This window comes from Myotis nattereri (genome assembly GCF_964212035.1).
Source record: "Myotis nattereri genome assembly, chromosome: 7".
In the NCBI taxonomy this organism is placed as follows: domain Eukaryota; kingdom Metazoa; phylum Chordata; class Mammalia; order Chiroptera; family Vespertilionidae; genus Myotis; species Myotis nattereri.
The window spans coordinates 20,220,525-20,242,266 of record NC_138082.1 but is presented as its reverse complement, the minus strand read 5'-3'; the positions used below and the strand labels follow the sequence as shown (position 1 = coordinate 20,242,266).

The window sequence follows — 21,742 nt, the reverse complement described above, 5'->3', positions numbered from 1 at the left end:
TTTCAAAATCTATACACACTGACGTAAGACAAAAATACCTATTGTCAAAAAAAAATAGCATTCCTATTGTCACTAAGATGTAAATTGGGTTTCATTATTCACAACTCATGATCTCTATGCTCTAACAAGTTCCTGAAATCTACACAATATTTCCTATACTGAGTAAGCGTGTCACTTATTAATGTAAATGAATTTCTCCCATGAAGCAGAGGATTCTGAAATACAAACATAATTTTGCGATACATGTATCTAAGTGTGTTTTTAATTCCCATACCTGATGACCTTTATTTAAAGTACACTTTGCCAAAACCGGTTTGGCTCAGTGGATAGAGCGTCGGCTTGCGGACTGAAAGGTCCCAGGTTCGATTCCGGTCAAGGGCATGTACCTGGGTTGCGGGCACCTCCCCAGTAGGAGATGTGCAGGAGGCAGCTGATCGATGTTTCTCTCTCATCGATGTTTCTAACTCTCTATCTCTCTCCCTTCCTCTCTGTAAAAAATCAATAAAATATATTTTAAAAAAAAATAAAAATAAAGTACACTTTATTACCTGAACTGACAATGTTTTCTTTATTGGTACTCTGTAAAAATTCACTTGGGTCTCTAGATTTTTGTTTAGCTAAGCGAGGCAAAAATTATACAGGTGTTACTAGCCCACAAAGTCTCAACATGAGTAACTTTCAAAACTCAAAACATCATAGAGAACAACTAGACAGAAAACCAACAAAGATATAGATTTGAACAAAATATCAACCTAAATGACCTGACATTTACAGAACCTTCCACTGAACAACAGCAGAATACACATCGCTTTAACAGGCATATGGAACATTTCTCAGAAGACTATATGTTAAGCCATAAAAAAAAGTCTCAATAAATTTAAAAGGGTTGAAGCCATTCAAAATGTTTTCCAATCACAACAGAGTTAAATTAAAAATCAATAACAAAAAGAAATTTGAGAAATCTTCCATATTAGGAAATTAAACTACACACTTCTAAATAATCCAAGGGTTAAAAAGTAATCACAAAAGAAATTAGAAAGCATTTTAACTCAATGAAAATGAAAATACAATGTACCACAACATCACAAATTATGATGTGCAGCTAAAGAGTGGCTAGAAGGAAATGTATAGCTTTAAAACAACTATATTAGAAAAGAAACAAGGTTTCAAATCAATAATCTAAGCTTCTAAAGAAACTAGAAAAAGAAGCCCAAATTAAATCTAAAGCAAGCAAAAGGAAGGGAATAATAAAGGTAGATTAGAATCAATAAAATAAAAAAGAATGATAATGGATAAAATCAATAAAAGTTAGGATCTTCTATAAAAGATAAATAAATTCATTGTTAAAGTTAATAAATGAAACCTCAACTAAAAGCTGAGTTGGGAAGGCCTGTAGAGGGAGCTCTTCTCACATCCTACTGCTCAGAGTCAATTACAGCTTCCAACAGGAAGTGACTACCTTGCACTCCCAAACAGGAAGTGCAGCTACTTTACTACTCCATCAAGAAGAAAGAAGATTTTCCTTTGGCTCAGCAACAAGTCCAGTCAATGGAAATACCACAGCTCAGCCAACAAAAAGCCATTGTCACCTGAACTCTTCCCTTCCTTGAATGAATGGTTTTTTTTCTCTTGCTGATGACTTTCCTTGTCCCACCCTCCTCTCTATAAAAGTTCTGTCTTGTATAACCCCTAGGAATATCTCTCTGCTTGCTAGATGATGAAATGCCAGCTGGATTCTTGACTCAGTTAATAAAGCCAATTAGATCTTAAAATTTATTCAGTTAAATTTTGGTTATTAACATCATAAACTTTTACTTTGACCAATTAAAAAGCTAAGATACAAATGATCAAAATCAGAAATAAGAGGGGACATCACTATCAACTTAGAGAAATTAAAAACATTATAAGGAAAAAATAATATGAACAATATTATGTCAACAAATTAGACAACTTAAATGAAATGGTCAAATTTTATAAAGACACAAATTACTGCAACTGACTGAAGCAGAAATAAAAAGTCTGGCTCAATCTATAAGTAAAATAACTGAATTAGTTTTGTTTTTTTGAAAAATCACAATTATTATGTTTATTAAACAAAATAAATTTAAAGAAAATTTTCTATTAACAAACATAATAATCATATCCAAATTTTAGCTTCCCCATCTTCTTTGGTATTGAAATCAACGTTCAGGATATAAAATATTTTATTTTGAAGTTTAGTCACTGGGTCCATAACAAGTTTCCATATAAAGAAAATAGGAAATCAAGTTATCTGAAATTCTCTTATTTGTTGAATAACCATGGATGCATAAAAGCAATCAGTTATCTGTGTGCAGAGATAGACATCATTAAGCAAATAGTCATTCATAGATACATGTATTCTACTGGAAATACATTTTAACATTTTAATGATTTTTCTGCCATAGTTTTACCATGTTATCTGAATAATAATTCAATACACAAGTGCTGCTATTCACTTAACTTAGGAACTACTCTCCCAGGAATGAATTAGTATTGAAAACCTTCCCACAAAGAAACCATGCCCAGACCACTGGCAAATTCTATCAAATATTAAAAAAAAAAATAATAATAATAATCCTGAAAATGAGGAAAGAATATATCCTAATTCATTCTATGAGACCTATATTTCTCTGGTATCAAAGCAAAAGACACCACAAAAAACTACATAAAAATATCCCTCATGAACAGACACAAAAATCCTAACAAAATATTAGCAAAATGAATTCAAGAACATACCAAAGAGCTTATATACCATGACTGACTGGAATTTATCCTTGCAAACAAGGCCAGTTTAGCAACTAAAAAATCAATGAATATAATATAGCATATTAATAGAAGAATCAAACCCACACGATAATCTCATAGATATAGAAAATGCATCTGACAAAACTCAACATCCATTCATAATAAAAACTCCCAACCAGCCTGGCCAGCGTGGCTCAGTGGTTGAACGCTGACCTATGAACTAGGAGGTCACGGTTCAATTTCTGGTCAGGGCACATGCCCAGGTTGCAGGCTCGATACCCAGTGTGGGGTGTGCAGGAGGCAGCCAATCAATGATTCTCTCTCATCATTGATGTTTCTATCTCTCTATCCCTCTCCCTCCTCTCTGAAATCAATAAAAATATATTTAAAACAAAAACAAAAAACTCTCAACCAACTTGGTATGGGAGAAGTCTTCTTTAAGCTGATAAAAGGAATCTGAGAAAAACTTAGAATTAACATCATATTGATAGTGAAAGACTAAAAGCTTTCCCTCTAAGACCAGGAACAAGGATTTTCACTCTCATTATTTTTTTCAACACTGTACTGGATGTTCCAGCCAGTACAATCAAGAAAAAGAAATTAAAGGCATACAAGATAGAAAGAAGTAAAACTGCCTATATTTGCAGACAGCATGATCCTGTACATAGAACTAAGGAGTATATAAAAACAACTAGAATAAACAAATTTAATAAGGATGCAAGATATAAGATCAATATACAAAAATCAGTATTTCTATATACTAGAAACAAACAATCCAAAAAATAACTTCAAAAACTTCCATTCACAACAGCATTAAAAATAATAAAATAGTTGGTAAAAACTTAACCAAAGGAATGCAGGACTTATACAATAAAAATACAAAACACTATGGAGAGAAAGTAAATAAGATCTAAATAAATGGAAAAATATTCCATGTTCATGGATTAGAAAACTCATGTTAAGATGGCAATTCCCCCTTCATTATTCTATATACTTAGTGCAATCCCTATCAAAATCCCACTGGGCTTTTGTTTAGCCAAACAATTATAGAAAAGAACAAAACTGAAAGACATATTACAGTATTTTAAAACTTATTATAAAGCTAAAGTAATCAAAACAATGTATTAGTGAAGGACAGCCATAGATCAATGTAACAGAATTGAAAAGTATAGAAATAACTCTTACATTTATGATCAAAAGATTTTCAACAAGGTGCCAAGGCAATTCGATGGGAAAAGGACAGTCTTTTCCACAAATGGTGCTGGGACAATTGGTTATCCCTATAAAAAACAATAAATCTAGGTAATTACCTCATACCCATTTACAAATATCAATTAAAACCAGATTACAGAACTAAAACTTTTAGAAAAAACAGAGGAGAAAATCTGTGAGTTGGGCTGGCAAAAATTTCTTACACAAGACAACAAAATGCTAGTCCACAAAAAAAAAAAAAAAATCAAAATTAAGAAACATCAAAGACATCGTTAAAAAGACAAAGCACAGACTGTAAAAAATATTGGCAAAATATGGGCCCCCCCAAAAAGCAAAAGATTGAAAAGACATTTCACCAAAGAAGATATAGGAATGGCTAATAAGCACATGAAAAATGACCAGCATTGTTAGTCATTAAAGAACTGCAAATTAAAACCACGAAATACCTATACACTGCCAACAGAACAGCTGTAACTGAACACTGACAACACAAGCGCTATCAGTAATGTGGGAAGTAGAACCCTCATTCACTGCTTATGGGAACGAAAAATGGCCAGCTGCTTTAGAAAAGAGTGGCTATTTCTTAAAATGTTAAACATAAATCTTCCATATGGCCCAGAAAAATGAAAACATCCAAAGATGTGTAGGCAAATGTCCACAGAAGCATTATTTGTAATAGCTAAAAACTGAAAACAATCCAAATATCCATCATTGATGAATGGATAAATAAAATGGGGTATATTCATAAAAATGAATATTATTCAGCAATAAAAAATCAATTATTGATACATGCTATGGCATGGACAAATTTCAAAAACATTGTGCTAAGTGAAAAAAGCCAGATGCAAAAGACTGAATACTGACTGATTCCATTTATGTGATATTTCCAGAAAAGGCAAATCTATAGAAATAGAAAGTGATCTCTTGGGGTGATAGTGGGGAAAAATAATTGATTTTATAAATGATTATGTGGAACTTCTAGGGGTGAGGGAAAAGTTCTTTAACTGGACTATGGTGATGATTGTACAACTCTGTAAATTTACAAATGATCACTGAATTGCCTTTAGAATGAGTATATTATTATAGTAGAAACCTACATTTCAATAAACTATAAAAAATTGGCAATAAATACAAGCCATTTAGCAAAGAGATTTGTGGATATTTACCATAGACAGAAGGGAGACACTAGATCAGCCGTGGGCAAACTACGGCCCGCGGGCTGGATCCGGCCAGTTTGAAATGAATAAAACTAAAAAAAAAAAAGACCGTACCCTTTTATGTAATGATGTTTACTTTGAATTTATATTAGTTCACACAAACACTCCATCCATGCTTTTGTTCCAGCCCTCCGGTCCACTTTAAGAACCCACTGTGGCCCTCGAGTCAAAAAGTTTGCCCACCCCTGCACTAGATGTTTCTACTTCAGGATAACTACTAAGGCGCAGATAGTAAACTTATCCTCACTGTCCGAAAGAAACACTATTAGGTTCCAAGGGCAAGGGATTATCGAAAGGTAGTTCTCATCTGGGATATGGCTCCTGCCTCTATTCTGTTTCTTTGTTACTAATGTTGTGGCCCCAGCCCATAACAAAGAAACAGAATTTCCGGAGGATGAGGCCCAGAAATCAGGATTTTAAAAAGATTCCCAGGTGATTCTAATGTGCAGCCAAGGTTGAGAACCACTGGCATAGAGAGATAAACTACATTAAGTTCAGTAATTTACTCGGACAAAGGAAATGAAATGAGCCTGTATTAGTTAAGTTCCCATAACAAAATACCATGAACTATGTGGCTTCAACAGCAGAAATTTATTTTCTCACACTTCTCCAGGCTAGTGCCGGCATGGTCAGGTTTTGGTGAGGGCTCTCTTTTCCTGGCTTATAATCACCTTCTTTCTGTATTCTCAGTTGAGAGAGAAAAGAGAGACAGAGGAGAAGAGAGAACACAAAGTGGTATCTCTTCATATAAGGGCACTAATTCCATTATGAGGGCCACACTCTCACGACCTCATCTAAATCTAATGACCTTCCGAAGACCCCATCTCAAAACACAATCAATCAAATTAAGAGATAGGGCTTTCACATATAAATTTGTGTGGGGGGAGGGGAGGTAATTCAGTCTACAGAAGGTCCTTTAATCATAACTATTAACTAAATATTTTTCTTCAACTGTCCATATGAAACCACAAAAAATACAATAAAATAAAAGGTTAACTTTTCTCCTATGTCCACAGACAACTATGCTGATACTATTCTCAAGTCCTGCTGATCTGTGTTCTATATCTGAACCAAACCCTTTCCCTTTTCTGGCCAAAGAAACATGCATACCAGTTTTTAAAGTCTCATGAAAACATGAATAACAGTCAGGACTAACCATGTAAAATTACACTTGCCACTTCTTTCTATGTCAGCATATTTTTTGCCTTGGGCTTGCAACTTAAAAGGGGAGGACCAAAACACTTTTATTGTATTAAGTGGGACTCCAAGCTGTTTCTAAGCTGCTCTTAACACATTTCAGCTGATTAGTGACTATTTTAACAAAAGCCAAACATCCATCCCTAAAGATCTTAATTGGTTGAGAGCTTCTGTTGTTTGCCACAAGTCCCCGATTAAAGCAGTTTGCACATCAGCACAATCTGAAATGTTTCCTTTTTCAACCAGCTGGGCTTAAGAAGCAATCTTGAAGCAGCCCAATTCCAGGAGAGCCAAGGGCAATGCCCCGGATGACAAGACCTACTATGCAGGAAGAATTTTAGGATTTATAGGAGGTATAAGGAAGAACCAAGAGTAAGAGAAGTACTTCAACACCTCTCTGCCTCACAAATCACTCTCATTAGCACTCACTGCAAGGGTAAACTCCAGCAGCAAGTTGGAGAACCACAACCTTTCTTCAAAGCACCCAGTCTAATTTTGTGTTGCCATCGGAGTCAGCTGTGAGCACTTGCCTTGATGCACTGCTGGCACGGGCCATCAGTGCAAGCCGACTGGTCACCATGTTAAAAGCAGGCTGGAACAGATTCTGTGTGTTTCTATTTGTTTGGACGTGGAAAGCGTTCATATGAGTTCCACATATTCAGCCAGAGGGGAATATATCCTTTCTATGTTTAACATAAAAAGGAGAAAATACTCAGCAGGTTTAAGGCAAGCAACTTTATCACCTGGGATGAGAAAACAAACCAGTGGGAGAAAATAGGAACACGTCATGTGCCACATATCGACGTCCTCTAACGCTCTCAGGAGAAATCTTAGTGTTACTGAGAACACACCTACAGCCAACAGGCTTTTATGCTTATGCTACCAGTAGGCTCTCTTTCCTAATAGATAGCCAGGCTACATTAGACATATTCTGATCTTGAAAGGATTTCAGAAGCTGGTTAAGAATGGGTAGAACCATTTTGGGGAGTGTTGCTGAAAACTGAAAATACTTTAAAGTGGTTATGTATGATGGTCTTTGGTTTCTATGTCATGTCTTTTTTATTTCTGTCTTCATTTCAGTGATTTCATTTTAATTATTTGATTGATGAGTTTTATTATGTTAAAATGCAAACTTCAGGGTGGTGGTGTGCCATCTAGTGAAATGTAATGAAGCAACAGTGAAGAAGTTAAAGCCACAAGAGACCAAGAACTGGCTCTCTGGACTCTGATATAGTGTTTTCCACACATTTGCAATATCTGTGGAAAGTCATCTTAGCATACTAGTCCACACACATGGAAGATATGACAAGACACGAAGGGTCACTGATACCGGTGGAATAATAACACACCCTTTTAGAAGGCATCCTTTATAATCCCAAATAAGCTGATTTTTGTTTTTGAATTAGACTACTTATAATTGATAAAATAAGCCAGGATCATCAAGTTCTGGGGTTTAACAATTTAAAACTAAGCAAGTCAAAAAGGAATCCAGAGAGGAACAAGTAAGATGTTTAGTAAAAAATATAAAGCACAGCCTAAACCACTAGAATTTGTAATCTTGTATTATTTCTCTCATGAATAGATGAATCTGCTTTTTTGGGAAAGGACTAAGAAAATATGTCAAACTGTTAAAAAAACAAAACAGAAGTTTTACAGAGGTAAAGATGTTTAAACTTTTAGTTACTATTTGTATTTAGTATCCTTCAAGATGTTCAAGGTATTTGACAGAATGTACTCTTTAAAAATTTTACCATCTCTGTGCAAAACAACAGCTAAAGGCCATATTTTTATCTTCTTTTTTTCTGGAAAGAGCTATGATAGGTTACATAATTCACACCCAAGATTACATAAATCAGGGCCCTATAAAAAGGAAAATACACAGGAAGTTTCTTAGATCCCTACTCTTGAGAAACCACAATTTAGGGCTTGATTCAATGGCGGAAAACCATATAATATATGTAAGTAAACTTCTGTGAAAATGGGATAGTGCTACACCATACAAAAAACATAACTGAAAAAACTTGTCTATTTAGCTTTGATGAACAATATAATTTTATCACTAATTATACCACAGTCTACCTACCTGCTGTTGGAAGGTCGTGCTTAAGTAAATTTTAAGAAATATCCTTTAAAATGGAAAGGATGTTGTATAATGAATAAGGATAGTTTGGAGGACAAAGGCCAAAAGACTTGAGGATGAGATGTGTCCAAACACAGTGGGAGGAAGAGATCTGAGAGAAAATGAAATGCTTCAGCAGCCACAGAATAAAGTGACCATCATGTAATCAAGCGGATATGTGCACTTTATTGCTCACTTGTACATATATCTAATGTTAACTATCAGACTCCAAATAGGAGTCCCTACCATTTCTACTTAGGATATTTTCTTGACAAATTTGTTTTTTAACCAATCATGTCCCTGTGAATTCAATTTGGTGGAATGGAGCTCCGCCACCCTGTCACTACTTGGAAACCTAATTAGTATAGAGCCTACAATCTAAGTGGCAAAAGTAGGGTTGATGGAAGAATCATCTCATATTATAAAAAGTTACATTCCATCCTTTTGTCTCCAAATATTCATCTTTTCTAGCTTTTAAGGTCCTCAGAGAACCTGTTTTTGACACACTAGGTACCTTTCAGCTACTTTACATAATATTTCATACTCAGTGGAAACCTGTAAATTCAAACCTATCTCAATCATGTAGAAATCATATGGAGGACTGAAGTAATGTGGCTTTTCTTTCTCTAATTTGCTGTCATCTTTTGACCACTTTAGCACTCTCTCTAAGTAAAAGCAGAGAAGGGACAAAGAATTGGAAATCCATGGCGTTCCTCCTAAGAAGCCCTGCTGATAAGCTAGTGGAGAAGGGTGTTCATGTAAGTAGACTAGAGGCCCGGTGCACAAAATCGTGTGCGGGTACAGTCCCTAGGCCTAGCCTGCAATCAGGGCCATCTCACTGCTACCAACCCTGGTTCCCCTTTCGCCATCTGGCAATGGGAACTTGATGGCCGGGGAAGGGACTGAGAGGTCAGCCATTGCTGCCTGCTCACTGGCCCCACCCCCGCCGTGGGTCACCTCTGTGTGTGGGGCAACCGGCGGGGTGGAGGCCTTGTCCTGGAGCTGTCCGCATCCCCCTCCACCCACTCCAGTTCCCGTTCGCCATCAGCGATTGGAGCCTGCAGGCCGGGGGGAGGGACCAAGAGGTTGGCCATTCCACCTGCTTGCCAGTCTCACCCCTAACCCCCCCACACCGGGTTCCATTTGCCATCGGTGATCAGAGCCTGCCAGCTGGGGAAAGGCACTGAGAGGTGGTCAGCGCACCTCATAGTGATTGGTCGAGTGGTCGTTCTGGTCATTCTGCCGTTATGGTCTCTGGGCTTTTATTATATAGGATAACCCTGATTCGAGGAGTCTGAGAACTCTGTGGACTCAGGTTCTTCCAATAACCTACAACTACAAATTCCAGGTGCACTTATGAATTGTGCATGAGGGAAACAACTCCACTTCCACAATTATTACATATACAGCTACAGTCAAGAATTTTTTTATGGAAACTGTAGTGATAGCATGTAGGGGTGTGTAAGAAAGGAGGAAAGAGACCAGCAGAAGAAGGACACTTGAGAATCAAAGACAGTTTACCGGAGCATCAGCAGCCAGGAAGAACACATTCCTGGGGTTCAGTGTTATCTCCTCTCTGCCAATAAACTTAGGACAAAAAATATCCCTCACACCAAAAAAACAGAAGATAAAATGTGTAGCTGCTTACTGTAGACAACTGATGTCAAGGGAATAGGATCACAATTTTCTCAGTTTGACTTCACGATTATGAGGCCAGACAGATTACACCTGTATATCTTACCTAATAATATACAAACATGTAAATTAACTGCCCCTCCGCTACACTCACCAGCCAATCAGGAGAGTATGCAAATTAACACAACAAAGATGGTGGTTAATTTGCATATGTAGGGGCGAAGTGGCGGAGCGAAGACTGAAGGCTCTGTCTGGAGCTGCAAAGAGGAGCGAAGGCCTGGGTGCCGGGTGCTGGAGGAAAACTGGTGCTGGTAGCCAGGGGAAGGGAAGGCCTATTGCACGAATCTCTTCGTGCAACCGGCCTCTAGTTAGTTTATAACAACAGGTGAAAGGGCCAAGTTCTAAGGGTAAAACAATCTTACTAATACTTATTGATTGCCGGGGTCCAACCCCAGCAGGTCCAGGGGTTCCCAAAGGCGTAGATGGAGTCGGCGAAGAAGGAAGGACACGGAGACAGTGTTCAGTTGATCAGCAGCCTAGCCAGGATCTCCAGCCAGGATCTCCAGCCAAGTTCTGGTCTGGATCTCCAGAGAGGTTCTGCTTAGGATCTCCAGCCAGGTTCTGTGTCCATGTTCTCTTGCTAGGTTCTCCAGGTTCTCCAGCCAGGTTCTCCAGCCAGGTTCTGTCCAGGTTCTCCAGCCAGGTTCTCTTGCCAATTTCTGTAGTCAGGTTCAGTCCAGGATCTTTTGCCATGTTCTCTCCAGCGAAGTTCTTCTGTCTCTAGGTTCTGTGTAAGTTCTGTCTTCTTGGTTCTGTCTTCTAAGTTCTGTCTCTTGCTGTCTTGTTACATCTGTATTTATACCAGTTGATTCCAATCCTATCAATCTCTATTCCAAAGGTTAGGGCGTTTCTTATCTCCATTCCAGGGAGTAAAGATTATGTAGCTTAAGCATGATTGTTCGTAGTTAAAGTGATTAATTACCCACCTGGCACTTAGTTGAGGGGTTTTATTCCCTCCCTAACTTCAGGGGAAAATCCCTACCTGGGGAAACAACCTTTCTCAGAAAGGAGACCTTGGTTAAAACACATAGTGCCAAGAAGGTGAGCAAACATTTTAAGAACAGTATGCCATATATGCCAGGTCCTTTGAAACAGCAAGGATGGACCGGCTCCCGGCAATTGATCATGCTTTTGGCAACTGAATTTTTAAAAATAGATACAATGGAGAAAAGAGCAAGACTTCTACCACCCTTGCCCTAGTCAGAGAAGTCCGGGAGGGATAATGATCGATACCAAGGAGAAAGCTTAACGACTGGAAGACAACTCTGGGCTTACAGGGGAAGTAGGTCTTGGCTCACAAAGGGCCTTGGCTAAGACATGCACAAGCAAAAGAACAAAAGTAGGAAAAGCATTGAGGAAACAAAATTTCTGAAGCTTTAAGCTAGAAAGGGAAGGCAAGTTAGGACCACAAAAGAGAACTAGTTAACAAGTGGGTGGTCCCATTTTCCCATAGCTCTGCAAAAAGTCTGCTTTTGTGAGGCCACTGAGGAGATCTAACTGACCAAGTCCTAGACAGAGGCACAGAGGGACATTTCACCATCACAACACTAGAGCACTCAGTCACATTCAACATCAAAAGACAGTCTACTCATCAAAAGTCCTATCTATAGACACAAGCTTTTAAATTCATGACCCTATAATGTATAACAAAAAACATGTAGGAAAGGAGGCCATTGGGATTAGGAGAAGTAATGACTAAATAGAAAAATCTAGTATTTAAGAAAGAAATGGGTTTGAATCCTTGTGTGATTTGGGGGGAAGTTCATCTCCAGTTTTAGAGTTTTTCCATCTGTAAAGAGGAGATAATAGTACCTATTTGTAACCTATGTGCCATCTAGGGGTCACTGCCCTTATTTTCATACATCTGCTTCAAATGCCCAATTCCATGGCCTCAGGGAAACATGTTTTCCTCAATGTGAATATTCTGAGGAGTTTACTTTCTCATGAGCTCTTCAGACTCTGGCCTCCTGTGCTCTGAGGTGCTTTCTCTGCTCTGCCTGAAATAATTCAAGACCCAAAACTCTGCCTCTTCACCAGAGCACTGAAGCCAAGCATTCTGATTTTACTGACTCTGAGGATCTGCAGTCATAAGTTGGGAATGTATTACAGAACTCTGTGCCCTTACCTAATTCCTTCACTTCCTCTCCCTCTTAGCTTTTATACTTTTCTCCTCCCCCTCTCCTGACTAAACTCCAGTCAGTTTGTCTACTTCTAGGATGCTAATAGCTACCCCCTCCTCTGAACCCCAGTACTGGTTAACAACCAAGCCTTGGACAGAGTCTATTTCTACCCTAAGCACTTATCAAAGTAGTTTCCCAATTAAAACAATGGAAGAATTTTCAGCAAATTCTGGCACCAGCTGTTAAAGCTCTCACATTTTCTCCACTTGCTCATGTGACCGTGGGACTGCTCTGTGGGGTAGGTAACTAAGACAAAAATATAACAAAGTGGGTGCACAATGCTTGAACATAGTAGACACTAGTGGCTACCTTCATAATGGTGATGATTCTGGACTCAGCCCCCTGAAGAGACCATGCCTACATCAACCAGGGAGGCCAATCACTTCCATAGGGAGGACCTTTGGCCAAAGTAACTGACAACATACAATCAAAAGCTAAGAAGGCCATGATCTTTCATCAAAAACACAAAATCTTCTTTGATCTCAAAACATAAAACATCCATGACCCACCTAAAAGAATTACCATGGTAACAGAGCTGTTCTTCCTTAGGTAATTCTCAGAGGTCTGGCCTTTGGTGTTGCTGCCAACAAACTTTGGCCTGGTGGATTACATGCTCTCTCTGAGGCTTAGCTGGTTATGACTGCTGCTGGGCAACAGCACAGCATGTCGAGGCATCTTGCTAGGATTCTCAAACTCGAAATACTAAGGCACCCTACACCTATGCCTGCCACTATAGATGATTAAACTAAAATGGTGTAGTGTTCTAGGCAATTCTCCCCCTAAACACCAAGAAGTGAGAAGAGAAAGTTCTATGCATGTATTAACACTCACACAGAGAGAGTGGCTCACAGATAGGCCTGACCCTGGGCAGCACTGATGACTACTACTGTGTACACAAAGCTGCAGGACTACAAGTGCTAGCTGCCACTCTTTAAAAGGCAAGGGTGGGGAACACCCACCCACGGGCCATATTGCTGGGGTCCAACCCCAGCAGGTCCAGGGATCCCCAAAGGTGTGGACGGAGTTGGCGAAGAAGGAATGACACGGAGACAGTGTTCAGTTGATCAGCAGCCTAGCCAGAATCTCTAGCCAGGATCTCCAGCCAAGTTCTGTTTAGGATCTCCAGCGAAGTTCTGGTTAGGATACCCAGCCAGGTTCTGTGTCCATGTTCCCTCGCTAGGTTCTCCAGCCAGGTTCTGTGTCCATGTTCTCTTGCTAGGTTCTCCAGGTTCTCCAGCCAGGTTCTGTAGCCATGTTCCCTCGCTAGGTTCTCCAGCCAGGTTCTGTCCAGGTTCTCCAGCCAGGTTCAGTCACCAGGTTCTAGTCATGTTCTCTTGCCAATTTCTGTAGTCAGGTTCAGTCCAGGATCTTTTGCCATGTTCTCTCCAGCGAAGTTCTTCTGTCTCTAGGTTCTGTGTAGGTTCTGTCTTCTAAGTTCTGTGTTGTTACATCTGTATTTATACCAGTTGATTCCAATCCTATCAATCTCTATTCCAAAGGTTAGGGCGTTTCTTATCTCCATTCCAGGGAGTAAAGATTATATAGCTTAAGCATGATTGTTCGTAGTTAAAGTGATTAATTACCCACCTGGCACTTAGTTAAGAGGTTTTATTCCCACCCTAACTTCAGGGGAAAATCCCTACCTGGAGAAACAACCTTTCTCAGAGACCTTGGTTAAAACACATAGTGCCAAGAAGGTGAGCAAACATATTAAGAACAGTATGCCATATATGCCAGGTCCCTTGAAACAGCAAGGATGGACTGGCTCCCGGCACCATATAAGGCCCAAAAAGTCATTTGTCTGGGCCTACCAAGGCATTAGGGGTGAATTAATTAAATGTTTGACCAGATATAGCAGGCTAATTTTTAAGCTGATAATTTTGTATGGCCTTTGTTATAAATATCCAAATGGACCTTGGCAGAAAAAAGTTTCCCCACCCTTGCGTTAAGGGGTGAGAGAACAGGAATATAAACGCATTCAAGTAGTATGTGAATGTCAGTTCAAGACCCTCTATTCGTTCTGGAAGCCATTTTAATACTAACCCAAGCCTAAATGAAATTCTAGGTTATATATGATAAGAAAACTGTGAGAATGTAGTCAATTTCAGAAGTACTGAATCAAAGGGCAGCAGCAAGGTCTTTCTGGGTTGTAAAGGGGCTCCAATCCTTAAGACTAGACTAAGAATGTGTATCCCAGAAAACAGGGAGATATGACACAAAGTTGTTTTATTCTAAGCTCATTCACAGTCACCCACAGAAGTTCAATGAAGTGGAACTAAAAACTCCAAGGTTCTCGCCCACAGTTTTCTTAACAAATTAGTTCTCTGTTTGGGCAGACTTGTACTGAGTTTATCTCATTGCTCATAATGTCTCAATGAGATCACTAATAAGGGACAACACAAAGACCCACAAGAAAGAAAACTGCTATATATAGAGGTTATAACATTATTACAAAAGGCTACACTTCTTAATCTCGATTTTAAATCCATTAACTCAATTGAACACCTTCCCTAAATGCAGAGCCAGTGGCATATCACTCACCTTCCTCAAAGCTGGCATTCTTCTGCCTCACCAGAACACGGAAGTTTTCAGCAGGATTCACACTTCCGACCTAGAATACACCCACAGAAAATAACCCTGATCATCACCCCAGGCAAGACAAGGTGGCTTGATGTTGGAAGTGTCCTCTTATAGAATAAAACCAAAGCCAGAGTGAAGGCCCTTCCTAGTCATTTCCAGGGTTCTGTTCAAAGCTAGCAGATACAGCTGCCGACTGTACTTTCACTTACCTCCCTTTGTGCAAGCTGACTTCTTTCCAGAGGGGTCAGAAGTGTTACTACCAAGCGACTAGCCAGCCCAGCTTGAAGGCTTTATGTGGCAAACTGCCTGTGCATCCTGACACCCAACCAATTAGGAAGGGAGGATTCTGCAGTGTGGGGCCAGTTCCAAATATATCTGTCCTACAAAGATGGCGTGAAAAATAACAGCCTGATGCTTGACTCTCTGAACTTCCCCTTTTGGGGGGACTGCTGCTGACCCTTTGGCATTGAAGTTTTGGTAGAATATATAAACGTGCCCAAACTGAAGATATCACCCAACAGTACAAGCAGATCGTGTATCAAGGTTTACTGCAGTGCTAGTTTCAAAGATGGAAATCTCTGCCACACTATATGGCACTTTCTGATCATACTTATGTCTTTAATCTTCCAGTCCCAACCTAAACAGGGCCTAAGTATCATTCAGCTCAAAGGAAGATGACAACGGGGCTCTATTATGGCTGGTAGACTTCGGGACAAAACATACTAAAGTTTCCAATTTGCTCTGGTAAAGCAGTCAGAAAAGTTCTCCGAGCAAATAAGATCATAATTTTTTTCCTTCACTATAAAACATTGAAATAAAACCCAAATCATTTTTCAGATATTCAGTTTTTCTGAGAGCATTTCTTTTTGAAGAAGGGAAAAGGCATGCCCTAGTGCTAACTGACCTTCCCAGTGCACTTGGCTAGTAAGGGACAATTTTTAAGACCCGTTGATTCAAACTAATGATACTTCAAATAAGGCAATTATCTTTAAGTTCCAAAAACCTTTCCATTAAATAAAGATCTCAGGTGTCGAAGGATTTTTGGTTTTGAGAAATCCTAAACTTGTGAAACCTGTTCTGAAGTTGTATATCAGAAAGAAGAGTTACACTCAAATTTTATGTACTTGGAGATTAAGACTTGTATCATCAACCCCTATCATTTTGACTAAACAGAAAGCTGCAAAGTGAAGTCAACAACAACAAAAAATCTCTACAAAAAGTACTCCCACAGCAATGTTCCATGCTCTGTGTATTTTATAGTGCTCTGTGCACTGTGTATCATACAGATCATTCTATAACCAATTCACTGACAGTAATTACTTCCAGGAAGAAGTATGGGATGCGCCTGCGTGGCTTATATGTTGGAAGGACTAACAAACACTGATGCAGTCTCCCCCAGCCTGTCTTCCTGCAATGGGGAGAGCACGCTGGAAAAGTTCTCACCTTGGTGACCGTGCCTTCCGCCAGGCTGGAGAGACTAAAGTGGGCTTCTTCCTCTGTCTTCAGTTTTTTAGAGTTAGGTCCCTCCTCATGCCTGTGAAAAAAATAAATGGGGTTTCCCCTTAAAACAAAGCAAACAATACAAAACCCAGAACTACTGATGTGAAAAGTACGACTTTATTTTTCAAGTGTCAAAAATAAACAGCCGCACTTGGTCCTCCTTTACAAAGAGCCTGGCTTGCTTTCCCAAACTCAGAGCTTCCGGCCTGACCCTGACCTGAGCAGCCCTGGCTGCTTCACAGCATAGAGGTCACAGTCAGCAGTTGCATCACAAAGCCCTCTCACAGATGCAACTGCAAGCACAGGTAATGGAAACGGAACATTTCAGTAAGAAACCCATTGCTCTTCAGATACTATTCGCTGGTTTCCATCTCAGAACTGACAGCTATTAGCTTTCCATGTGCATAGAAGACTTGTGTCTTCTTCATCATGTACGTGAGAGCTTTAGAAACTTCCTCTTACAGCTTCAAAGCTTACAAGATAACCCTTGATCAAATATGCAAGAGCTAGTTCTTAGAGAAGTCAAGCTATAAAAAAACCTAATTCTGTGTTGGACAGTAGGCTAACAGAGTCCAATAGCATCTGTGTCGTGAGGGAAAGATGACTCCAAGGAAGTGTATCAAACATCTTGCTTCAAGCAACATTCTGGCTTTAACAGCCTGTCTAGAAGTCAGGAGAGGTCAAGTTAATTGCAAAGGAAAATCAAATCAAACCCAAAGGCTCTGCCCATAATCTCCCTTAAGCTACTGAACACTGAGATATGAAGATTTTCCTCCCAGACAAATAATCAATCCAGGGCAAAAGCAGCTGTCAAGAAGTGGCTGAATGAGAAGGGAAATTACTAGGATCTAGTATTTCTAAATGTGATGTGTTTTTGTTCAAAAGCCCAACCTTCAGACAATGAGGCATGAAGAAGAGATTATCCTAAAATTAAAGCAAAGAATAATAAGGCATGAGCTGGCTTATTCAATGCTGTTTCAATAATGAATCTCCTCTTACAGCTAGATGAAGGACTACAGTAATCAGAGCCTTACAAAAACATGAATTAAAAGTTTTAGTACTTGACATCTTTCCCATTCACCACTTGCCTTTTTCCCTTTGAGAAGCAAAAAGAAAAAAGAAAAAAAGAAGAAGAAAAAGAAAAAAGAAAAAATAGAAGACAGAAGGATGGGGCCCAGGAATCATTAAAAGAGGTGAATCATCCTGAGTTCTTCCCTTCAAATAGAACAGAAGCTGAGCACACAAAGCCTTGATGGCAAAAATGGAGGAAAATGCATAAACCCAAAGCAGCATGAAATTCCCCCAGAATCTGAGTCCATTCAAAAAACCTCGCAGTCATCTTAGTTCAACTTGGCCAGGTATTCCTGTGAGACAGGCAACTTGGTGCTGCTCATGGTACTGCTGAAGATTTGGAAACCAAAGAGCTAGATTTTAGTCTCTGTTTTAACACTCCCTCGCCCTGAAATTTTATTTCTTAAAAATATTGATTTCATATTAATCCCAGTATATCTAGAGTTTAGACTCTAATAAGCTACTAGACTCTCTGATCTTCAGTTTGCTCCTCAGGAAAACACTATGGTACAAAGTACCATGAGTATACAACTATGTACCTATTCTCTTCCAAAGATACAAATTAACTTATAAGATGGCATTAAGAACCATTAAATATGCAAAGCACTGTGCTAAGTTCTGTGAGAATACAAGTTTGAATCACATAGAGAATTTCTTAAACCTTCCAAGATAAGATTCTTGGGAAAGAAGGATAAGAAGATATAAATTTTAGTTCTTCAGAACTGAGCAGGTGAAGGCAGGCCCAGGAATAAGCAGAAAGTAGTGAAATTTTAATATGATTAATATTCTCAATATTAAATCATTTAATAGCATTATTAGGAATTCTACATATATTGAAGTCAGACTGTCTATTTGAAGTGGGAAAGGGCAATGACTCTCATCCCCCAATTACTTATGAAGGAGCAGAGCCCTGGGAGGTAGAAATTATCCATGCAGGATCACAGTAGACATACAAATCTTAGGAGCTGCTGTATTTGGTTGTTGGGACCATAGGTAATTCATTGTTCCTTCTCCTCTTCTCATTTTCTTTTATAAATATGTATAAATTTTGTAATTTATTTATTTAGCCAAACATTTACCTAATACAATGTGTTAGCTACTAAAACTAAGCAGAGCTTTAGATATTAAATATACAAAAATTAATATGCAATCAAAATCTTTAAGAAGTTCAGTGAAATAAAAAAGATAAATATATAAACAGGCAATTAACAAAAGCATTGTGGCAAGCAGCATATCCCTGTGAGAGGAAGTCGCTGTGTTGGACTGGGGCATGAGGAGCATGCTGGGAAGTAGTGAGAGATGAGGACAGAAAACATCTAAATTATAGACTCAGCAACTGTGAAGAAATACACTGGTTCTCTAAGTAGCTGGATTATGGATAAACTAGAGGCCTGATGCATGAAATTTATGCACAGGGGGGTTGGGGATGTGTGTCCCTCAGCCTAGCCTGCACCCTCTCCAATCTGGGACCCCTCGGGGGATGTCCAACTGCCCATTAAGGCCCGATCCCACAGGGCAGTTGGACATCCCTCTCACAATCCAGGACTGCTGGCTCCCAACTGCTTGCCGGCCTGCCGGCCTGATTGCCCCTAACCACTCCCCTGCCAGCCTGATCGATGCCAACTGCTCCTTTGCTGGCCCGATTGCCACTAACTGCCCTTCCCTGCCAGCCTAGTCGCCCCTAACTGCCCTCCCCTGCTGGCCTGATCGCCCACAACTGCCCTCCCCTGCAGGCCATCTTGTAGCAGCCATCTTTTGTCCACATGGGGGCAGACATCTTGTGTGTTCGGGTGATGGTCAATTTGCATACTACCTTTCTATAATATAGGATACTTCTTTTATTTCTGCCTATCTGAGTTTTCTCATTTGTATAACAGTTTGATCTTAAGCTGAAGGTAATGAAAAGCCATTAAAGCAAAGGTTTTTAATCAGGGGTTGAAGGATGGCATCAAGGAATGTGTAAATGCCCTGAAAATATACGCAAAACTTAGTATGTTAGGGTATGTTTCTGGGGAGAGGGTATCAGGACTTAATTGACATCTTCACAACATTTCACCCCAAAGCCACAGAATATACATTTTCCTCAAGTGCACACAGGACATTTTCAAAGACAGACCACATATTGGGTCACAGGCAAAGTCTCTCCAAATTCAATAAGATAGAAATAATATCAAACATCTTCTCAGACAATGGCATAATATTAGAAGTAAACTACAATAAAAACAATAAAAAAAAAATTCAAACACTTGGAAGCTGAATAGCATGCTATTAAACAATGATTGGGTTACCAAAGAGATCAAAGAAGAAATTAAAAACATCCTGGAAACGAATGACAATGAAAACACAACAATCTAAAATCTGTGGGACACAATGAAAGCAGTCCTGAGAGGGAAGTTTATAGCTCTACAGGCCTACCTCAAAAAAAAAAAAAAAAAAAAAGTAGTAAATCATCTAACTCTACAACTCAAAGAATTAGAAAGAGAGCAACAAGAAAAGCCCAGAGTGAGCAGAAGGAAGGAGATAATAAAGATCAGAGCAGAAATAAATAACATAGAAACCAAAAAAACAAAACCAAACCAAAAAAACCCAATACAAAAGATCAATGACACCAAGAGCTGGTTCTTTGAAAGGATAAACAAGATTGATGAACCTCTAGCCAGGATCACAGTAGACATACAAAGCATCTTTTGGAAGCTTCTGGCTCACCAAGAAGCAAAGAGAGGACCCAAATAAACAAAACCAGAAATGAAAGAGGCAAAATAACAACAGACCCCACAGAAATACAAAGGATTGTTAAAAAATACTATTAACAACTCTATTCCAACAAACTAGCCCAGTGGTCAGCAAACTGTGGCTCACGAGCCACATGTGGCTCTTTGGCCCCTTGAGAGTGGCTCTTCCACAAAATACCGACTTCTGCGCATGGGCCACGAAGTTTCAATCGCACTGTATGTGTGCGCCCACACGTGGTATTTTGTGGAGGAGCCACACTCAAGGGGCCAAAGAGCCGCATGTGGCTCACCAGCTGCAGTTTGCCAACTACTGAACTAGACAACCTAGAGGAAATGGACATATTCCTAGAAAAAGACAAGCTTCCAAAACTCAATCACGAAGAATCTAAAAATCTCAATAGGCCTATAACTATGGAGGAAATAGAAGCAGTCATCAAAAAGCTTCCAGCAAACAAAAGCCTGGAGCCAGAGATAGCCTCACAGGGGAGTTTTACTAAACATTCAAAGAAGAACTAAAACCTATCCTCCTCAGACTATTCCAAAAAATCCAAGAGGAAGGAACACTTCCAAGATCATTCTATGAAGCCAGCGTCACCCTAATACCAAATCCAGATAAAGACAACACAATGAAAGAGAATTACAGGCCAATATCCCTCATGGACATAGATGCCAAAATCGAATCCAACATTATATCAGAAAGATCATACACCTTGACCAAGTAGGATTTATCCCCGGGATGCAAGTATGGTACAATATTCACAAATCAATAAATGTGATACATCACATAAACAAATTGAGAGATAAAAATCACAGTCATATCAATTGATGCAGAATAAGCATTTGACAAAATCCAACACCCTTTCTTGATAAAACCCCCAGCAAATGGGAATAGAGAGATCATACTTCAACATAATAAAAGCCTTATATGACAAACCTACAGCCAACATCATACTCAATGGGCAAAAAGTAAGCCATTTCACCTAAGAACAGGAACGAGACAGGGATGCCCACTTTCACCACTCCTGTTTGACATAGTACTGGAAGTGCTAGCCATAGCAATTAGACAAGAAGAAGAAGAAATAAAAGTTATCCAAATTGGAAAAGAAGATATAAAACTGTCATTATTAGCAGATGACATGATGTTGTACATAGAAAACCATAAGAACTCTATCAAAAAATTATTAGACTTAATAAATGAATTCGGCAATGAAACAGAATACAAAATTAATGCCAAGAAATTTTTATACACCAATAGTGAACTTACAGAAAGAGAGATTATAAAAAAAAATATCCCATTTACCACCGCACCAAAATAATTAAGATACCTAGGAATAAACTTAACTAAGAAGGTAAAAGACCTGTACTCGGAAAACTACAGGACACTGGAAAAAGAGAGGGGATAACATAAACAGATGGAAGAACATACTGTGTTCATGGATTGGTAGAATAAACATCATTAAAATGTCCATACTA

At 39.1% G+C, this 21,742-nt stretch overlaps 1 protein-coding gene across 2 annotated transcripts in view; it reads right to left on the bottom strand.

Moving 5' to 3' along the window:
- The window catches only part of XRCC5 (X-ray repair cross complementing 5), an 81,801-nt gene that overhangs the window by 25,899 nt on the left and 34,160 nt on the right, over positions 1-21,742 (bottom strand). For both annotated transcript variants that reach the window (XM_081095419.1, XM_081095420.1), the window contains exons 15-16: positions 16,410-16,500; positions 14,928-14,997 (exon numbers count right to left, since the gene is read on the bottom strand). In XM_081095419.1, the coding sequence (XP_080951545.1) occupies positions 14,928-14,997; positions 16,410-16,500 (161 nt within the window). The remainder of the gene's footprint in view (positions 1-14,927; positions 14,998-16,409; positions 16,501-21,742) is intronic.